This window comes from Tribolium madens, unplaced genomic scaffold, assembly GCF_015345945.1.
Source record: "Tribolium madens isolate multiple individuals breed KSU strain unplaced genomic scaffold, Tmad_KSU_1.1 Scaffold_71;HRSCAF=194;Tcas5.2_LG6, whole genome shotgun sequence".
NCBI lineage: Eukaryota > Metazoa > Arthropoda > Insecta > Coleoptera > Tenebrionidae > Tribolium > Tribolium madens.
The window spans coordinates 6,414,832-6,432,995 of record NW_025401041.1 but is presented as its reverse complement, the minus strand read 5'-3'; the positions used below and the strand labels follow the sequence as shown (position 1 = coordinate 6,432,995).

Sequence of the window (18,164 nt, the reverse complement as noted above, 5' to 3'; positions counted from 1 at the left end):
AACAGGATCTTCAGAAAATGTCAACTAAAAAATTGTAATTCTATAATAGCCGTAAACAATTAGTTAGAAAAAAATAATGGAAAAAAAAATGCTCAGATACTTATTTTGATTCTGAAGTTTAATTTTGATGTCTGCAAAAATAGAGTTACTGAAAGTTGAATTAAAGAATTCCCTTGTTAATTTTTTTAACGAAGAAACAATGAGATAAAATCCTGAAAATTGAACTATGATTCTTAGGATAAACTTTAAAAAAAATCATTTTTAATTTTTAAGATGTCCTTTTTATTTTTTAACATGGCAACCAACACTGAAAAAATTTTTGAAGAAAGTGTCACATTTCACAATTACAAGAAGCTAATCAGAATAGTTGTACTGTTTAGCAGTTTTTATTTACTAATTTCCAAAATTTTAGTACAGGTACTAATGAATTTATTTTGAACTAATTTTCAAAATATTGTTTGTTTAATTAGTGACTTTAAATAAAAAATCTTACATTATGTAACAGGATCTTCAGAAAATGTCAACTAAAAAATTGTAATTCTATAATAGCCGTAAACAATTAGTTAGAAAAAAATAATGGAAAAAAAAATGCTCAAATACTTATTTTCATTCTGAAGTTTAATTTTGATGTCTGCAAAAATAGAGTTACTGAAAGTTGATTTAAAGATTTCCCTTGTTTAATTTTTTTAACGGATAAAATTTAGAAATCTTAGAAAACTTAACTGGATGGTGTCATGGTCTAAAAAATTGACTAAACTGTGAAAGATAAAGTTTCAATTTGTGAAATAGTTGCCATTTTGCTAGCTACATATTTTTTTTCTTAAAATTAGATAAACTTTAGGTCATTTCTCGTAATTTCATTAACTTGAAAGACACCGCAATAATCCTATCTCTAGGTTAAATTGAGTAATTAAAGAAAGTGAGGTTTGTTAGTCAATTGTCTAATTGAGTGAATATAATCATTAAATTGTTCACGGAACTGAATACTCTCAAAACATATCATTTAACGTAAACTCTTTCATTAATAAAAAGAGTTTTTTTAGGTATAATGTGTGGTAATTTTAATTTAGTGTCATTTTATTTTAAATTGTATAGAATAAAAAAATCAACGCTTACACGATAATGAAATACAATTGTGTTTATTGTTACGAAACACCCGTAATCAAACATTTAACGCAATAACTGGGAAAAAGTTGTGGAAATGGGACTGTTTACAAAATTTACGTGTGCCAAGTGCTAATAAGAAAATTTCCCTTATGACATTACATAAAGAAAAACTACAAAATTTTGTGTTTTTCCTTATCGCAAATAAACTACCGTGGGCAAAGTTGTTAAAAATTTGTGATAAGAGTGTCACCATCCCACTGTTCGTTATTATGACGTAAATTTGTCATAGAAATTGTGATTGTCCATGGGAATTGGGTGAACGCTTTATATCCGACTCACTTTTCAAACTAAAGCACCAAAAAACCGAATCCATTTTCATGCAGTTTTGTTGAAAATAGACAATAGAGAAATCTCGCTTTTGATCGATAAAATCGTTTCAGGGTTGGCATAACCCAAATCTTCCCCTCTTAAATTTTCCATCCAGTTGGTTGTTGCAGATACGGTACCTTGATTGCACTCAAACACGCAACTGTATACTTTAAATCATAATAAAAAGAAAACTTCTATTGTTCAACACACCGAAAATCTTACGAAATGGTCCGACATACTTTACGTTTCAAAAAAATTCACTACAATAGTGCTGTTATAAAATCGTCTTTTCCGGTTCCGGTTAATCTTTGATGTTTTCGTGGTTATGCTTCGGAGATTTGCGTTGGAAATATACTGCTTAATAGATCTGTTAACAAATTTCAAGACTTATATTGCCGAAAAAAATTAATAACTTCAATTCTTAGATCAAAATAGTTTTATAAGATCTTTAATTTTCGTTGTCATTGAAACGTTAAAATCTACAGTACAACCTCGATAACCCGGCTGGAGTGGGTGACAAGTAAAAAATTAATGTTATGAATAAAAAAATTGAAAACATGCTAGTATATTTTTTGCAATCGTCTGTAAAGTAACCCAAAATAGTCCGTCCGTAAAGAAGTGCTTTTCCACACTCATATACCGTGCGATCAAATAAAAAATAAATTAAAGTAGGCGGTGATTAAAGTCCTTCAGATGGCAATCCTGATTTTTGACATCAAATGTCAGCGGAAACTTTGACAAGTTTGCGTTTTTTTCCTTTTGAGTGAAATAATGTTCAGTTTAGAGCAGAAAATTTTTATTGCTGTACAAGGCGAAAATGGTGAATGGTCATTTTCACTTTCAGTTTGTGTGGAAAATTTCCAGCCCAGATTCCCAGCCAGTGTGTTGCCAACTGTAAAATTTAATCGACGCCTACTCTAATTTATTTCTTATTTGATCGCACGGTATTATTAATCAAAACTCGCGCCTCAGAGAAAAAGTTCAACTAAGATAAGATACCAGGAACATGGAAGAAATGTTTAAAAAATTCTGTCAAAAAATTTTGATTTGACATTTTTTATGTTTATTTAATGATGCTGATGATCTTATATATGTTTTTTATAATTATTTAGTAAAGGTACAAAAATTTTGTCAATAAAAGCCACAAATAACATTAAACAGAGTTAGAATTTAGATTTAAACTCTCGATTTAAACTTCAAAATTCTTACATTACATTATGTAACAGGATCTTCAGAAAATGTCAACTAAAAAATTGTAATTCTATAATAGCCGTAAACAATTAGTTCCAAAAAAATAATGAAAAAAAATGCTCAAATACTTATTTTGATTCTAAAGTTTAATTTTGATCTCTGCAAAAATAAAGTTACTGAAAATTGAATTAAAGATTTCCCTTGTTGATTTTTTTAACGAAGAAACAATGAGATATTCTTAGGATTAGCTTTAAAAAAAATATTTTTATGATGTCCTTTTTATTTTTTAATAAAAAACCAACACTAAAAAAATGTTTGGAAGAATTTTTTTTTCATGATTACAAGAAGCTAATCAGAATAGTTGCACTGTTTAGCAGTTTTTATTTTCTAATTTCCATAATTTTAGTCCAGGAGCTAATGAATTTATTTTGAACTAATTTTGCCAGTCAGCAAACACCGATAGGATTGTTAAATTTAGTATTTTAAGTAAAAAATCTTACATTATGTAAAATGATCTTCAAAAAAATGTATTCTGTGATGAAAAATTAACTAAAAAATTGTTATTCTATAATAGCCGTAAAAAAATTAGTTCCAAAAAAATAATGAAAAAAAATTCTTAAAAACTTATTTTGATTTTTGTCAAAAATAAAGTTACTGAAAGTTGATTTAAAGATTTCCCTTGTTTAATTTTTTTAACGGAGAAAATTTAGAAATTTTAGAAAACTTAACTGGATTGTGTCATGGTCTAAAAAAATAGACTAAAAAGCCACAAAAAACATCAAACAGCGTTACAATTTAGATTTAAACTCTCATAACTTCAAAATTTTTATAGATAAAATTTCCTTGCTCCTGGTATCTTACCTTAGATACACCTCAACACTAAAATTATTTTCTACACTCATATTCATAATAAAAAATTCAACTTAAGTGCCTTGTTAACTTGCTATATAAATAACTGTTAATAAACTTTCTTTCTTTAAGAAAGAAAAAAGTTATATAAAAACAAAAATCTTATTTTTTTTTTCGTAAAAATGCCTTAGTGTGAAGCAAAAAGAAAAAAAATTGCTTTTATTTATTTGTAGATTTAGTTAAAATTCCAATTACTTTACGTACATAAAAATCAGTTTATTATAAGAAATAATAGAAAAAAAAACTGAAAAAAAAAGTTTTTCTGACAAACACTGATCTTTGTGTGATCATTAGTTTTTGAATATCTAATGTTAAAATATACATTTAATAATATGTCACAATCTGATTTCATTTTCGTTTGTACAGTCGAGGTTTAACTGTATTTTTTTACACATAAAACTCGAAAATATTTCAAATATGTTTGGTTTTTTATGGATATAATAATAGATTAAATTTTTGATTTAGAGTACAAATAATAGAAACATGATTTCAAAATTAGTGTCAATAATTAGGTTTTGGTCCGATTTAATAAGCTGAATTATAAAAAGTTATTAAAAAATTAGACAACATAAAAGAAAGTGAGGACATTTTCAGTGAAATCGGAAATTCAATAAACAATTAAAGTTTAGTGCAACAATTTAACCTAACAAGCTTAATTATCTGAGAAACTCGAGTGCATAATTATTTTCATTCATAGGGGAACTTATTTCACATCCATACAGAGTGAATCGAGGAGGACGAGGAAAAAATATAGATTTGACATTTTCATCTGTATTAGTCATACAAATAAAATAAAATTTATTGTTGCGATTAATAGTTTAATGCTAAGATTATAGTCATTTAAGTTTTTATAACTTTCAAGGCCACCATTATTTCATCCGTTTTTTGTTTTGTAAGTAAGTGATTTATCCTGTATCATATTTTGTAATATTTCCCTTCTTCATTCAACTTTTCTAAGGTCAACAAAGACTCAGTGCCACTGAATTTTGTATACATTTTGCAACACGACACTAAAGGTTACAATTTCAAATTAGTTGCAACACAGTCTTGGCTTAGCATAATGAAATTGCTTGTAACAACACGAAAAACGCAATTTTTTTTGAAAAAACAACTTTCACCTCAAACAATACACAGGGATGTATTCAGATATTTACAAAAAGCAAGTCAAACAAGAAATTACGTCAGACTAAAAGTATCACGGTACACATGATAAACGATGCTGAAAAACAAAGAAAATTCGATTCAACGACCCAGCAGTACTACTAAAGCAGTCTTGGGTATCTGAACTGACATGATAATATTTATAATGGATGTCATTTGCATTGTAAGCAGACATAAGTTTCTCTTTACTATTTAAAAAAACACTGTTCACAAAACACGTAGCTGCTTATCATACAAACAATCTAAAGCCTGATTCACACTCACACAAGGCCGACTCAGCATCAAAAAGAGGATATCCCATTTTTTAATGTAACCTCAATCCACCACTTTAATCGATTTTCTCGCATGATAATTTAATATTAGTTAAACTGAAGGTCGTTATTCTTTAAACAATACACATTTTTGTGCGTTAATTTAATTAATTGGCTTGGGCTTTCGCTGAAATTGGATTATAGTTTTATGGCTACGAGGACATGAGCGTAATTAGGAATTGATAGGGAAACAATGGCGGAAACTTTTAATAATCATTTCTTACTTTCTATAAATCGAGACCAATTTATAAATTGTTAGTGAAATAAGGAAAATACGAAATAAAAGTGTTGCAGATGACGCTCTTTCAGAACATTTTTGAAATGTGAAATTTGATGATCTTTTATATTCAGCAACTTGCGTCATTGATAAAAGTTATGCATCGATTGTATAAAACAATATTTGCACGTGTGGACGTGCCATAAAATTGTTAGACGTGGGCAAATTGTAAATTTTCACAATTCTAAAAAAAAATCAATAAAAGAAAAAATTTAAAAAATAATTAGGTTGAGATTATGTAAAAAACAACAATAAAACCAAATGACGATTTTTTTAGTGCTAACAAGCTTAATTATCTGAAAAACTCGAGTTTCCGATTTTTTCTTCATTATTTTTGAAATAATTAATAATAAACGGCTTAATTTTGTATTTCAACATTTGAAAAAATAAGGAAGGTAAATCTGAAACAGCTCCTTCTGTTTTCGAGTAAAAACTTTGTAATTGTGATATTTAGAGTAAAATACTCGTACACAGGGTGCGCCAGAACTCGCGCCCCAGAGAAAAATGGTAAGGTAAGATACCTAGAACATGGAAAAAATGTAAAAGAAATTATCTATAAAAATTTTGAAGTTATGAGAGTTTAAATTTTGCACTTTGACTCTTTCTGTTGGAAAAATATTTTTTTAGTTTTTTTTGTTAAGGCTATTAGAAGAGGAAACAAGAAAGATGTATCTTAAATTTTAACTCTATTCAATGTTATTTGTGGCTTTTATTGGCAAAATTTTTGTCCCTTTACTAAATAATTATAAATGTCAAAAAATAAATGTCAAAATTTTTTGTCAGATAGAATTTTTTAAACATTTTTTCCATATTTCTGGTATCTTATCTTACTTGAAATTTTTCTCTGGGGCGTGAGTTCTGGTGCATCCTGTATAGTTTAAAAACATAAACATCTGAAAAACTCGAGAGTTTGGGAATAGACATTTAAAAAAAAACAAAAAGAAAATTAAACTACGATCATGTGAAAATTGAGCAATTTGAATCACTTCTAGTACTAAAATGGTAAAAACTAAAATGTTTTTCTTAATAATTTGATATTTTTCAATAAAAAAGCTCTCATGCTTTTATGCTTTGCTCTTATGCTTATGCTCTCTTATGCTTATGTTCTACTATGCTTATGCTCTCTTATTTGCTCTTATGCTCTCTTATTTTACTTATTAGGTACTTATGACTGACTTAGACCTTATGTCACTACGCCACCACGCTCCCGACATGTATTTTTGCACTGGTTTAAATTTTTAATTTTGGTGTTTCTATGTTAAACCATAAACAATAAATTTGAAGTAAAGGTTAAACAAAAAAGCGTTGACTTTAGTTATTTTACATTTACAGTTTAAAAGTTCATGTTTCTTATTATTATAGTATTTTCTTTTGTAACACACATTTTTACAGTAAAACCCCGATTATTCGGCCTAATGTGTTCCGGACCCTTTTCGGATAAGCCAAAATTCCGAATAATCAAAAAATTTTAATGTAAAGTTCTATTAAAGAAAACAATTTTTATATTAACATTAATTTATTAAATGACATACATGCGACGATGTATTTAAAGGATTCACCTTGTACATCCGAATGATGGCTTTTTTTCAATTTTTTTCTAATTTTTTTCTCGATTTCAATTATATGTCTTCTACATGCACTGACAGACTACTCGTAATAACACTCCAAGAACGAAGAAAAAAATATTTTTTTCTGAAAATCTAAACAAAAAAGTAAGACCAATTACGGATTAAACAAAGTCTAGAACCAAATTCTTCCGGATAACACGTAATTTTTAAAGTCGATGTTGTTTCCGGATAGTACGGACTTCCGGATAACCGAGAGCCGGATAATCTAGGTTCCATTGTATTTAATTACAGTAATAGTTAGTTTTTCTAAAATATTTGTAAACTTTGACAAGACAAAAATTACAAAATAATAATTATTATTTAAAAAAATATTTTCCACATTACAAATTGTTATAAAAAAAATAATTCTAAGTCGGTATAATCGCACCCAACGTGCCTGTAATTGCCTAAAGGGGATTCACTTTCCTCTCTAGTCAGGTTCGTATACCTGTTCAACCATTCTATTCAAAAATGTATGCAAATCAGTCCTTACGAACATATTTCAAAGCTTGTCTAAACACCAACAGAAACCACAAATTACCTGTGTTTCAATACCATGAAAGTAAATAATACAAGATCCTCGACTGAGTCATTTTTTACATAATTATTCAACTTTCAACTTATTAGGGAATGCTGAATCACATTTTTATTTTAGACATGATAATCCGGATGTTTATCACTGCAATTATTGATTTTATGAGTAAGAAATAGATATAGATGAAAATTTATTGATCCACTTTGCGCGCTAGACCATATGTTACTTCCTCCGTAATAATTAAATAATGTTACAAAATTTCCTACTTCATTAAGAACAATTAGAATTTGGCCCCATTTTTCATAAAAATATCTCCCAATTGTTTATGTAATAACAGTTCCGCAATAGTTGATTTAATCTAGCACCAAGAAAATTAATCGTCCGTAACTTAATAATTTGTCACCTTTCACTGCTTATAAATCAACGTACCTCCAATTTTTTTGAATAATCCTCAATGACGGCGTCATGTTGTTTTTTCAGTTCTTCGTTCTTCTCTAAAAGGGCTTTTCCAAGTTCAGCTGCTAATAAAAGATCGTTTTCTTTTTGTTGTAATTGAGTCCAGACGTCTTCTGATGGGGTTTGAGTTTGAGTGTGATCCATGGCACTACGATTTTCCATTTCTACTATGTAATCTTCTAGGGATTTCAGCATAGCTGAAATTACAAGTTTCGAAGCCGGTCGATCATCCTGGGACGATAGGGATAAGGCACCATTTTGATACTCATTTTTTATCAACACGAAAACATCTGAAAAAAACGGTAGTTTGATAATATTGCTTGTTATGTAATTGTTGCACCAAATGAATTTGAGACAAATACTAATTAAAATTCATTATTAAATTTTAATGCAAAGTAGTTAAGGAGGAAGTTTGCTTTTACCGGCATATTTATAATATTTAATTTATTTTCGTAATATGTATTTAGAAAATGTAATTAAAAAAAATTGTAGTTTTTGGTTCAATAAAAAAATGTCACTATCAATGTGATTCATTTAATAATTTAATAAAGAAGCAAATATAAATCAGAAAGTATTTATTAAGTAGATGAGACAGTCGTGTGTACATTTCCGGCCATACTTGTTTGCTAACTGTAACTTTTGACATGTTTCCTTGGTCCATCTTTTACAGTAACAGTAAATAAATTGAAATAAAATAAAATAAATATGTGAAGTATACCAAGTGAACAGAAAGTATGGAAACCAAACGTTTTCTGTTTAAACTATTTATTTTTTGAAAAAATTTATTGAAGAATGATAAAATACCATCAAAATGTGACGTTTCTCAGAAATAAACATTTTCTATTTTAGTTTATGTTTTTGATTTCTGCAAAATTTTTAATTTTTCCAATACCAACCCACTGTAAAATCTTTTTTTTACAAAAATTAATCCAACGATTTAATCTATCTATATTTTATTCAATTTTTATCGAAACAAATTTTCATTTTGAAAAAAAATATAAAATTTCATTCACAAAAGACGATCACATTTTTTTCTGAAAACAAAGTTCATCCCTGTATACATTATTAAATTGTTTTTTTACGAAGGAGAATTTTTATCTAATTTAAACTAATCAAATCACATTTGGTTTGATATAATTACCAATTAGTAACTAGAAAATTTCTTAACAAAATCATAAGCGAAAACAACAAAAATTTCGATTTTGTAGTGTGTCAAATATGTTTGAGCTAGCTACTATCATAAAAAAATAGTTTATATTTACAGTAACAGTAAATAAATTAAAATAAAATAAAATAAATATGTGCAAGTATACCAAGTGAACAGAAAGTATGGAAACCAAACGTTTTCTGTTTAAACTATTTATTTTTTGAAAAAACTTATCGATGAATGATAAAATACTATCAAAATGTGACGTGATAAACATTTTCAATTTTAGTTTATGTTTTTGATTTCTGCATTTTTTTTTATTTTTCCAACACCAACCCAAGTTGATCCAACGATTTAATCTGCCTATATTTTATTCAATTTTTATCTATACAAATTTTCATTTTGAAAAAAAATTAAAGAATTTGATTCTCAAAAAACAATCACATTTTTTTCTGAAAACAAAGCTCATCCTTGTATACATTATTGAATTGTTTTTTTTTACGAAGAAGGATTATTATCTAATTTAAACTAATCAAATCAAATATGATATTTATTACCAACTAGAAATTTCGATTTTGTAGTGTCAAATATGTTTGAGCCAGCTACTATAATAAAAAAATAGTTTTTATATTTTTTAATTAAAAAAAAAAACAAAATCCTGTTTCGTGGAATTAAGAAAATGAGTAATTATACAAGGCGACTATAAATGATTGTAATTTTTGTCGTTATGTTGGCAACGAATTTGAAATATTAATTTGGCAAACTGAAACGTTATACACAATACTCCAGACTAAAAGGATTTACTGGTAATCAGTGTTGCTAATAGATATTTTTCTGACAATCATTTACAGTTACCAGGTATTTATTCATATGGAATACAAAGAAATGTGCTAAAATCACACTTATCGACATACAACGTGTTTTTTTTACACAATTAACAATTACATGAACGTTTAAACGTTTCTTGTATAAAAAGAAATTTTCAATTACTTCTCTTAACTTTCTTTATTTTACAATAACTTAAAATTCTACCTTCAGAACATTCTTTCCTCGTGTTTAAAAAAAAGCTTAAAGATTTTTGGTTTTTCTGGGATGTCAAAAATCAAAGCTTAAAAAATGTACCTATTTCATTTACGTATGAACAGTGTTGCCGATTTTTTTATTGTTTCATATTTATATGCATTTTCTATTATTTTGTGTTTATTTTACCGTCTATCATGGGGTGGCATGTAAATTTGAAATTAAGTTGTCAATACTGAAAATTTTGTATCTGTTTTATTCAGTGTTGCAAACTTAACATATTATAACCACAAGCTACCCTGATCAGAATTTAATAATTTATTTAGGAGAAAATACAAATTATATCTTAGTTTGGTTAAGTTTATTGAAAAAAAAAAACACTAAAAATGTGTTTCCGCAATCTTTGTTTCTTATAATAACAGAGAAAAGCTGAAATAAAAAAAAAAACATCATTAGTGCTTTATATACGCTGTGGAGATTTTAATTAACAATGAAATTAGCGAAACGACTTGTCGGTAATAACAAAGAATGCCGCCACTTCGAAACAAAACCACCCATTACAACACTCGATTTTGACAAGCCGTTGCAGTGTTTAAATGTCAGTAACCATGGTGACTGGTTTGTTTGCCCTTCGTTTAGCGAAATTCCTCACACTTATCATTATTTCATTTACAATATTTGCGTTTTTCTCCGTTACAAAAATTCAAAGACACGAATCAAGTGACCTGGTGCATGCCATGCCGTCTTGAAACATTTAAATGACGAAATTCCGAGAAGGCCTTGAAATGTCAAAATGCCGTTATCTTGAAACCCACCTTAAAAAATCCAAAAATTTCCAAAACTCTGATAACTTCCGACACACAACCGCACAATTTTTATCACAACACCAAACAACAAACGCAAAAATAAAACAAATGAAAGTAGTAACACGTACACCACCTGTCACACTGCGGGCGAGGAACGAACTGAGCGGTTTTGTTTTCAAAGGCACCGCGATTCTCACCTGAGACATGCGCAGTAACGTCCCATCCACGGTTTACGGTAAAAATATTGATTGTGACGTCATATGACGTCATAAATTTACAATTATTGATAAATCAGTGATGGTGATAAGAACCGAAATGGATAAATCGAGGAATGCCATGCCTGCTGACCAACTGGACATGGAAATGATGGCCGAAGCGGAGTTGGCCAGACTGCAAAGGCAGGTGAGTAATAAATGTAAAAAAAAAACAAAAATGGCAACATCGCCAATGGCAAATAAAATCACCATGTTTAAAAAAACCATGTCTTGTAATTTGAAATAGGGTGTACATACAGAATGTCTCAGATTGGAGTTTCTAAGTATATCCCTTTTTGGGCAAAAACATACAAAAATTTTGCCAACAGATAAAGTTTATAATTTTTTTTAAAATAACTTGTAACATTTTCAATAAATATTTTTGTACATTTATAAAATGCATAAACATATCTTTGTAAAACAATAAGTAAAAAACCGTTTTTAATTAAAAAAAAATTATTAATATGGTAATCTCAAAAGTTTAGACAATTAATTAAAATAAAAAATCTTTTGTCATCGCTCCTTTACAACCGTTAAACATTTATTAATTTATTTCAAAAAAAATAGTAGTTTACTTGAAAAAAATTCTTTAATTTTTGTAAGTCGAAACAATTTTTTAAGAAAAAAGTGAGGTTTACAAAAAAAAATTGCACAGCAACAATTCTTGTAACAAGATTGTTGTCTAACAAAAAAAATTGTAGTAGGTTTCCATAAACAAAAAAAAATGGGACTATATTTATCTCGTAAGTATAAACAATTAATTAATATTCAATTTTTTTTAATAGCATTTTTATAGCCATTGCACACTTATAATTTTATTTGCCAAAGAAATTGATTGTTTCGCTAGAATAAAATCGTTTCCAGACTTTTGGACTAGCCTGTATATTCAATATCAAATAATATTTTTTAGCCTTTTCCTGAAAAATATAACTTTTAGAATAAAAAAATATTTAATTGGAGAGTTTTGTGTTTTGTTTACTTAAAAAAATTCTATAATTTTTGTATGTCGAAACATTTTTTTAACAAAAAATTGTGAGGTTTACAAAAAAAAAATTGCACTGCAACAATTCTTGTAACACAAGCTTGTTGTCTAATAAAAAAAATTGTGGTAGGTTTCCATTTAAAAAAAAATTGGTACTATGTTTATCTCGTAAGTATAAACAATTACTTAATTAATATTCAAAATTTTTTTAATAGCATGTTTATAGCCATTGCACACCTATAATTTTATTTGCCAAAGGAAATGATTGTTTCGCTAGAATAAAATCGTTTCCAGACTTTTGGACTACCCTGTATATTCAACCTCAAGTAATAATATTTTTTAGCTTTTTCCTGAAAAATATAACTTTTAGAATAAAAAATATTTAATTGGAGAGTTTTGTGTTTTGTTTACTTAAAAAAAATTCTTTAATTTTTGTAAGTCGAAACATTTTTTTAACAAAAATTTGTGAGGTTTACAAAAAAAAATTGAACTGCAACATTCTTGTAACACAAGTTTGTTGTCTAATAAAAAAAATTGTGGTAGGTTTCCATTTAAAAAAAAGCATAAACAATTAATTAATATTCAAAAAAATTTTAATAGCATTTTTATAGCCATTGCACACCTATAAATTTATTTGTCAAAGAAATTGATTGTTTTGCTAGAATAAAATCGTTTTCACAGTTTTGGACCAACCTCAAGTAATAATATTTTTCAGCTTTTTCCTGAAAAATATAACTTTTAGAATAAAAAATTATTAATTGGAGGGTTTTGTGACAAAAAATATTCATTTAGTCAAGAATGAGTTTTTAAGTAATTTTTTTAGGTTTTTGCATTTCAAAAAATTGGTTTTTCTTTAGTACCGCATAATGGAAGGCGACCGCAAGGCGTTCCTCGACGAAATAAGCAACAAACTGAAGAAACAGCGAAAAATCATAACTCGCTTGCGCCAGGAAAGAGACGACTTAATGGCCGACATTAAAGTCGCAACTTGCGACGGCCAAAAACGAAAAGACTCAAAAATATCTGCAAAGCTTGAACTTCTCCTTCAAAAACACTCAGAAATAGTCACTCAAGTTCAGAAAGAAAAACTCCGACTCGAAGAACTTGAGCAACAAATAAGAAAAACGGAAAAACAAGTACGAAAAATGCGACTTAAAGATATTCCTGAAGGCGAATACCAGGAGCGAATCAAATCGGGTCAAAAGTCGGTCAAAATGTTGGAAAATAAGCTCGAAACCACACATAAAAGATTTTGCAGCGTGTTGACAGAAAACAAGCAGATGAGGGACGAAATTGATCATTTGTTGAAAGAGAGAACTCGGTTTAATGCAATTTGGGAAAAACTTGTTTTTGATTTGAATATGGGAAAGAAATATATGTTGGATTTGATAGAGCAAGCCACTTTGGCTTATGACCAAAGAGAGGAATGGTGTTCAAAATTACAAGCCTTGAAGATTCGAGCTCACAATGATGTCATAACTCACACTCAGGTATTTTCCCATTGTGCAAAAAAAAACTTGACAAAATTTTATAGGAAATGAGAGAAATGCAACGACAGCTAGACCATGATGGAAACTTAAGAGAATTCCTGACAATCAAAGGCCAAAGACGTGTAATGAAAGACTTGGAGGAGAAAGAAATGAAGAAAAAAGAACAGGAAAAGGAGAATTTGGAAAAACAAGTTAAAATATACCAAGAGACACTTGATAAAATCAAAACATTTTGCGAAGAAGAAGACGTTGAGAGAATCGCAGCCAAGTATTTAAAACAAGAAGAGGAGAATTTCGCTCTATTCAACTACGTAAACGAGTTGAATCACGAATTGGAAACTTTGAGTGACTCCATTGAAGAACTTGAAGAAAAAATTAATGAACAAAAGAAGATTTGTGAACAGAAAGCCCAAAAAGAGAAGGATTCTTTAGACAGTTTAAACAAAGCATTGGAAGAAGCCACGCGACAAGCAAACCAAGATGAAGAAATGTTGAAACAAACTGAAGATGACTTGAAATTGATACTAAAAGGAATTAAAGATATATTTGAGTTGGTGGGGTGTGACTGCGCACCGATTCTTGATCTTTTAGGTAAAACAGGAATCTGTAGCATAATTAAATATTTTCAATAATAAAAAATCCCCAACACCGCACTAATGACAAGTGAAATTCTAAAATAGTACTTTTAGGTGAAAATCCCGATGTTAATGAAGACAACGCTTTGATTTATTTGGGCCTAATTGAGAAAAAAGTATCAAGTCTGATAACCACAGTCTACTTTAAGGAAAAATCTGTAATTATATTATTTCGTGTACTTATTTTAAATTGTGATGTGTAATTTTAGCTCATGAAGAAGAAAGCTCGCATTTAAAGGTGGAATTTAATAATAATAATGATAATAATATGTTTTTTTTTTCTTTACTTTTAGTTATTAAGAAACTTCCGAATTTATTTTTATTCAAATTTTATATTGTTATAATAATTATTTTTATTTTTGTTTTTTTGTTGTATCAATTTTCTTTTGAGATTAAGTTGAATAGCTATAAGCTAAACTTTGCCTCCGCATCTTTGTATTACTTTTAATTTATTAATAAAGACCTTTATTATTATTATTGACTAAAGTCCCTACATTAGTTAAATCTAGGGAATTTAGGATTGTCAATATTTGAAGCAATCTATCCGAATCCATACAAACTATCAAATTACAGTTTTCTATTAATGGAGATAAAAACAAAACTTAATTTTATCAGAATTTATTCCACTGAGGTCCTAATCCATGCGCCATAATTCTATGATTGTCCAATTCGCACTTTTTCCAAAACTTTTCATTACACACATTACAAAGAATCCCTTGTTTCTGACACTCTTTCGCATGCATTTCAAGGAAGCGTTTTTGGCCAAAAAACTTGCCACAACTGGGGCATTTGAGCCCCACATGTGTACACGCCACATGTTTCTTCAAAGTATGCTTCTTCAAAAAAACCTTATCACACATATCACAAGAGAACTGTTTCTGAGACTCATGACTCTTCAAATGGCTTTCTAAAAATTTCCGGTCTCTGATTCTCTTACCACAGAAATGACACTGAAAATATTTTCGAGTGAAATGTTCCAGTCTTTTATGAACAAACAATTGATGCTTTATTTTGAAAATCTCGTTGCAAATATCACATTTGTACGTCCTGATGTGTTTGCGATACTTATGTCTGTGTAAATCTTGCATTGAGGAGCAAATACTGCCACAAATCTCACACATTGGTTTTGTGGGTTTGTACTGGGGACTCATGTGGCGTCTTTTGTGGTTTTGAAAGGCCTCTTTCTCGGTATAAAGGCGGCCACAGACGTCACAAAGATGGGGGCCTTTGCCTAAGCGATGGATTTGTTTCTGGAGCTGTTTGAAGTAGTTTTCGTTGTAGGAATCATCAGGGGCGATTTCCCTAACTTTACGGGCGTAGTTGTGGTCGTTATATTCAAATTTCGTTCTTTTTTCTTCAAAAATTACGAAATCTTCACCGTTGATTGCAAAAGGGACCAATTCTCGCAGTTTGTCTTCAGTGGACTGCCATGTTTTCTTCAATTCGTAACTTATAGCCAAATGTTCTTTACATTTTACACAAATGACCATATTCAGAAACAATCCGTGGTCCAAATCGGGCAAAACTTCCACAATCATGTTTAAAATAGTCTTAACTTCTTTGTCATCTCCGTATAGTTTAACCACATCCTCCTCGTTGTGTGACTTAAAACAAATGCGGCAAATCTCCTTAAACTCCTTGAGTTTCTTATTAAAACTTTTTAATGATTTAAATTTCCAATAATGTTCTTGGTTTTGTTCCTCCTCTGGGTTCATTTCAGCGCCTTGGTTGAACCCTGGTAGAAACAAAGTCGGTAAACTCCCTTTTTTCAAGCGAGTTTTGTCCTTATGTCGACTTTGGTTAGTGAAATGCAAGTCACAAACTCGGTATTTGCTGTAAATTCGAATCTCGGGAAGTGACTGCATCCACGGAACGTTAATCCGTTGAACCCACTCCTTAAACGTCTGGAAAAAATCGTTGTTTGGCAAATTTGCAACTTGGGGGGCTCACCGAAGACTCCATGTCAGGGATTGGAAACCTGTAGAGGATTCTCCCGGGGCCGGGACACGTAGGTACACAACATTCCATATTGGACGTCATTTTGACAAGCTAACCTAGAAATTTCTAACAACCGGTGGGACACCAATTTTTCGAGAATTTTACGTGTGGGTGACTTTTTGATCGGTTTTTGGACCAAAATTCTACGAATTAGTGCGAAATAACACGAAATTGTCAAAAATTGAGACGTTTGGACGCCATCTTTGATTAAGTGTCTAAGTAAAAATCCGTTCATCGGGTACTAACACTTGAATAAAAAATTGACATATTTTAGGGAAAATTTATTGGAGGGTGATAAAATCAAAAAAAATATTTTAAATATTTGCTTTGATTTTCACTATTATCTGTCGGGTGTAATAAGTCGACAGTTGGATGACAAAAATTAAACTCCAACCAAGAAAAATTCCAAAAATGCCGCCAAAATTGCCTGAAATAAGCAATTAAAACGTTTCAGACCAATAAAACTTGTTATTACTCAAAATTTCGAACCAATAATAGACAACATCTTGAAGATACAACTCTGAGAATCTCTTCGAATAATAAACAAAGATTCGAGTAACGTTATTATCGTTCGTTTGACTAAAATTTACAAATAAAAAAATAAGAAAACATTTTTATCAATTTTCAAACTTCAAAATAGGAAAGGAATTTACATGAGTTCTGTAAAACGTTTCATCACAAGACGAGTAACATTTACTTTCGCAACGTAACCCATTTTGACGTTCTTTTAGCAAAAAGGGGCCAGGTTCAAGATCATAAGGGTACAATGAAGACCACTTTTCTAAAAAAAAAAACATATAAAAAAACTAATAGGTACACAAGTTTCTACCTTTATATCTATTGAGACAAGCAACGTCGGCCAAAGTACACATAGTACTACCGTTACTAAGTGGTATAAGAAATGGTACACATTGACACATGGCATATATACTCAACATACGACACTCTATATTACAATCGCTTTGCGTATAAGTAGTTCCAAAACTGGTACGACTTTCGTGGTCAAAAATACATTTGCGCTAAAATATACAGAGTTGCCACTTAATGTCAGATGAGAAATTAGTACCTTTTCGAGTGAATAGTCGCCGATGTCTCTCACTGAAATCAAAGTGGTTGGATAAATTTCAATAAAATTTTCCGAATTCGGATGAGTGAGAATTTCGGTTAAATCGCCACTTAATTTATCCGGATAATCGGTCGGATTGAATATATGTATCTGAAATAACCACAAACAATGTCCCAAATAATTAATTTGAATAATTATAATTAACAATAACTCCGACAGCTGATATAGTTGAGTAAAAATAATCTCGGAGATTGTTATTAACCGCGAAAAAAAGTCCATTTTCGACGCCAGCATCAGTAGTGACCGGTTTTTGGTCAATTTCAAAGTTTTCATTGTACCTGGAGGAAAATTAATTAAACTGAATCGAGGGGACGTTCACTCTGGAATTAGTTGTACAAATTTTTGGAATTTAATCGGAAAGTGCTTGGAATTATGTGGAATTATTGAAATTATCTTGGATTGTTTGGAATTACTGGAAGTACTTGTGAATTACTGGAATTATATGTGAATTATTGGAATTTTTCTGGAATTGCTGGAATTCTTTTTGGAATTACTGGAATTCTTTTGGGAATTACTGATTTTTTTTTGGAATTACTGGAATTTTGGTGGAATTTTTTGGAGTTTCGGTGGAATTTTTAATTTTTTGATTAAGTTGGAATTACAGGAATTAAGTTGGAACTACATGAATTAAGTTGGAACCACAGGAATTAATTTAGAATTACAGGAATTAATTTGGAATTATAGGAATTAATCTGAGAAAAAATGGAATTACGATGGATTATCGTAATTACTGGAATTTTTTTGAAATCACTGGAATTTTGGTGGAATTTTTTGGAGTTTCGG

The 18,164-nt window shown here is 29.6% G+C and overlaps 4 protein-coding genes across 6 annotated transcripts in view; 1 reads left to right on the top strand and 3 right to left on the bottom strand.

Moving 5' to 3' along the window:
* Nucleotides 1–11,040, bottom strand: part of LOC123008996 (bicaudal D-related protein homolog) — a 33,989-nt gene extending 22,949 nt beyond the window's left edge. For all 3 annotated transcript variants that reach the window (XM_044405080.1, XM_044405081.1, XM_044405082.1), the window contains exons 1-2: nt 10,906–11,040; nt 7,897–8,213 (exon numbers count right to left, since the gene is read on the bottom strand). In XM_044405080.1, coding sequence (XP_044261015.1) covers nt 7,897–8,118 — 222 coding nt within the window. In that variant the 5' untranslated portion in view covers nt 8,119–8,213; nt 10,906–11,040. The remainder of the gene's footprint in view (nt 1–7,896; nt 8,214–10,905) is intronic.
* A 130-nt stretch (nt 11,041–11,170) lies between these two features.
* Nucleotides 11,171–14,674, top strand: LOC123008855 (coiled-coil domain-containing protein 63). Its single transcript, XM_044404881.1, has 5 exons — nt 11,171–11,298; nt 12,990–13,622; nt 13,667–14,213; nt 14,312–14,415; nt 14,467–14,674. Exons 1-5 carry the CDS (start codon nt 11,194–11,196, stop codon nt 14,491–14,493), a joined length of 1,416 nt encoding a protein of 471 aa, XP_044260816.1. The 5' UTR covers nt 11,171–11,193; the 3' UTR covers nt 14,494–14,674.
* A 170-nt stretch (nt 14,675–14,844) lies between these two features.
* On the bottom strand, nt 14,845–16,479 carry LOC123008645 (zinc finger protein 510-like). The gene is made up of 2 exons (XM_044404570.1): nt 16,208–16,479; nt 14,845–16,161 (listed from the first exon to the last, which is right to left on the bottom strand). Exons 1-2 carry the CDS (start codon nt 16,295–16,297, stop codon nt 14,869–14,871), a joined length of 1,383 nt encoding a protein of 460 aa, XP_044260505.1. The 5' UTR covers nt 16,298–16,479; the 3' UTR covers nt 14,845–14,868.
* A 90-nt stretch (nt 16,480–16,569) lies between these two features.
* The window catches only part of LOC123009165 (pickpocket protein 19-like), a 3,534-nt gene continuing 1,939 nt past the window's right edge, over nt 16,570–18,164 (bottom strand). Inside the window, 5 exon segments of the mRNA XM_044405290.1 lie at nt 16,570–16,834; nt 16,886–17,036; nt 17,085–17,274; nt 17,322–17,471; nt 17,527–17,659. Coding sequence (XP_044261225.1) covers nt 16,570–16,834; nt 16,886–17,036; nt 17,085–17,274; nt 17,322–17,471; nt 17,527–17,659 — 889 coding nt within the window.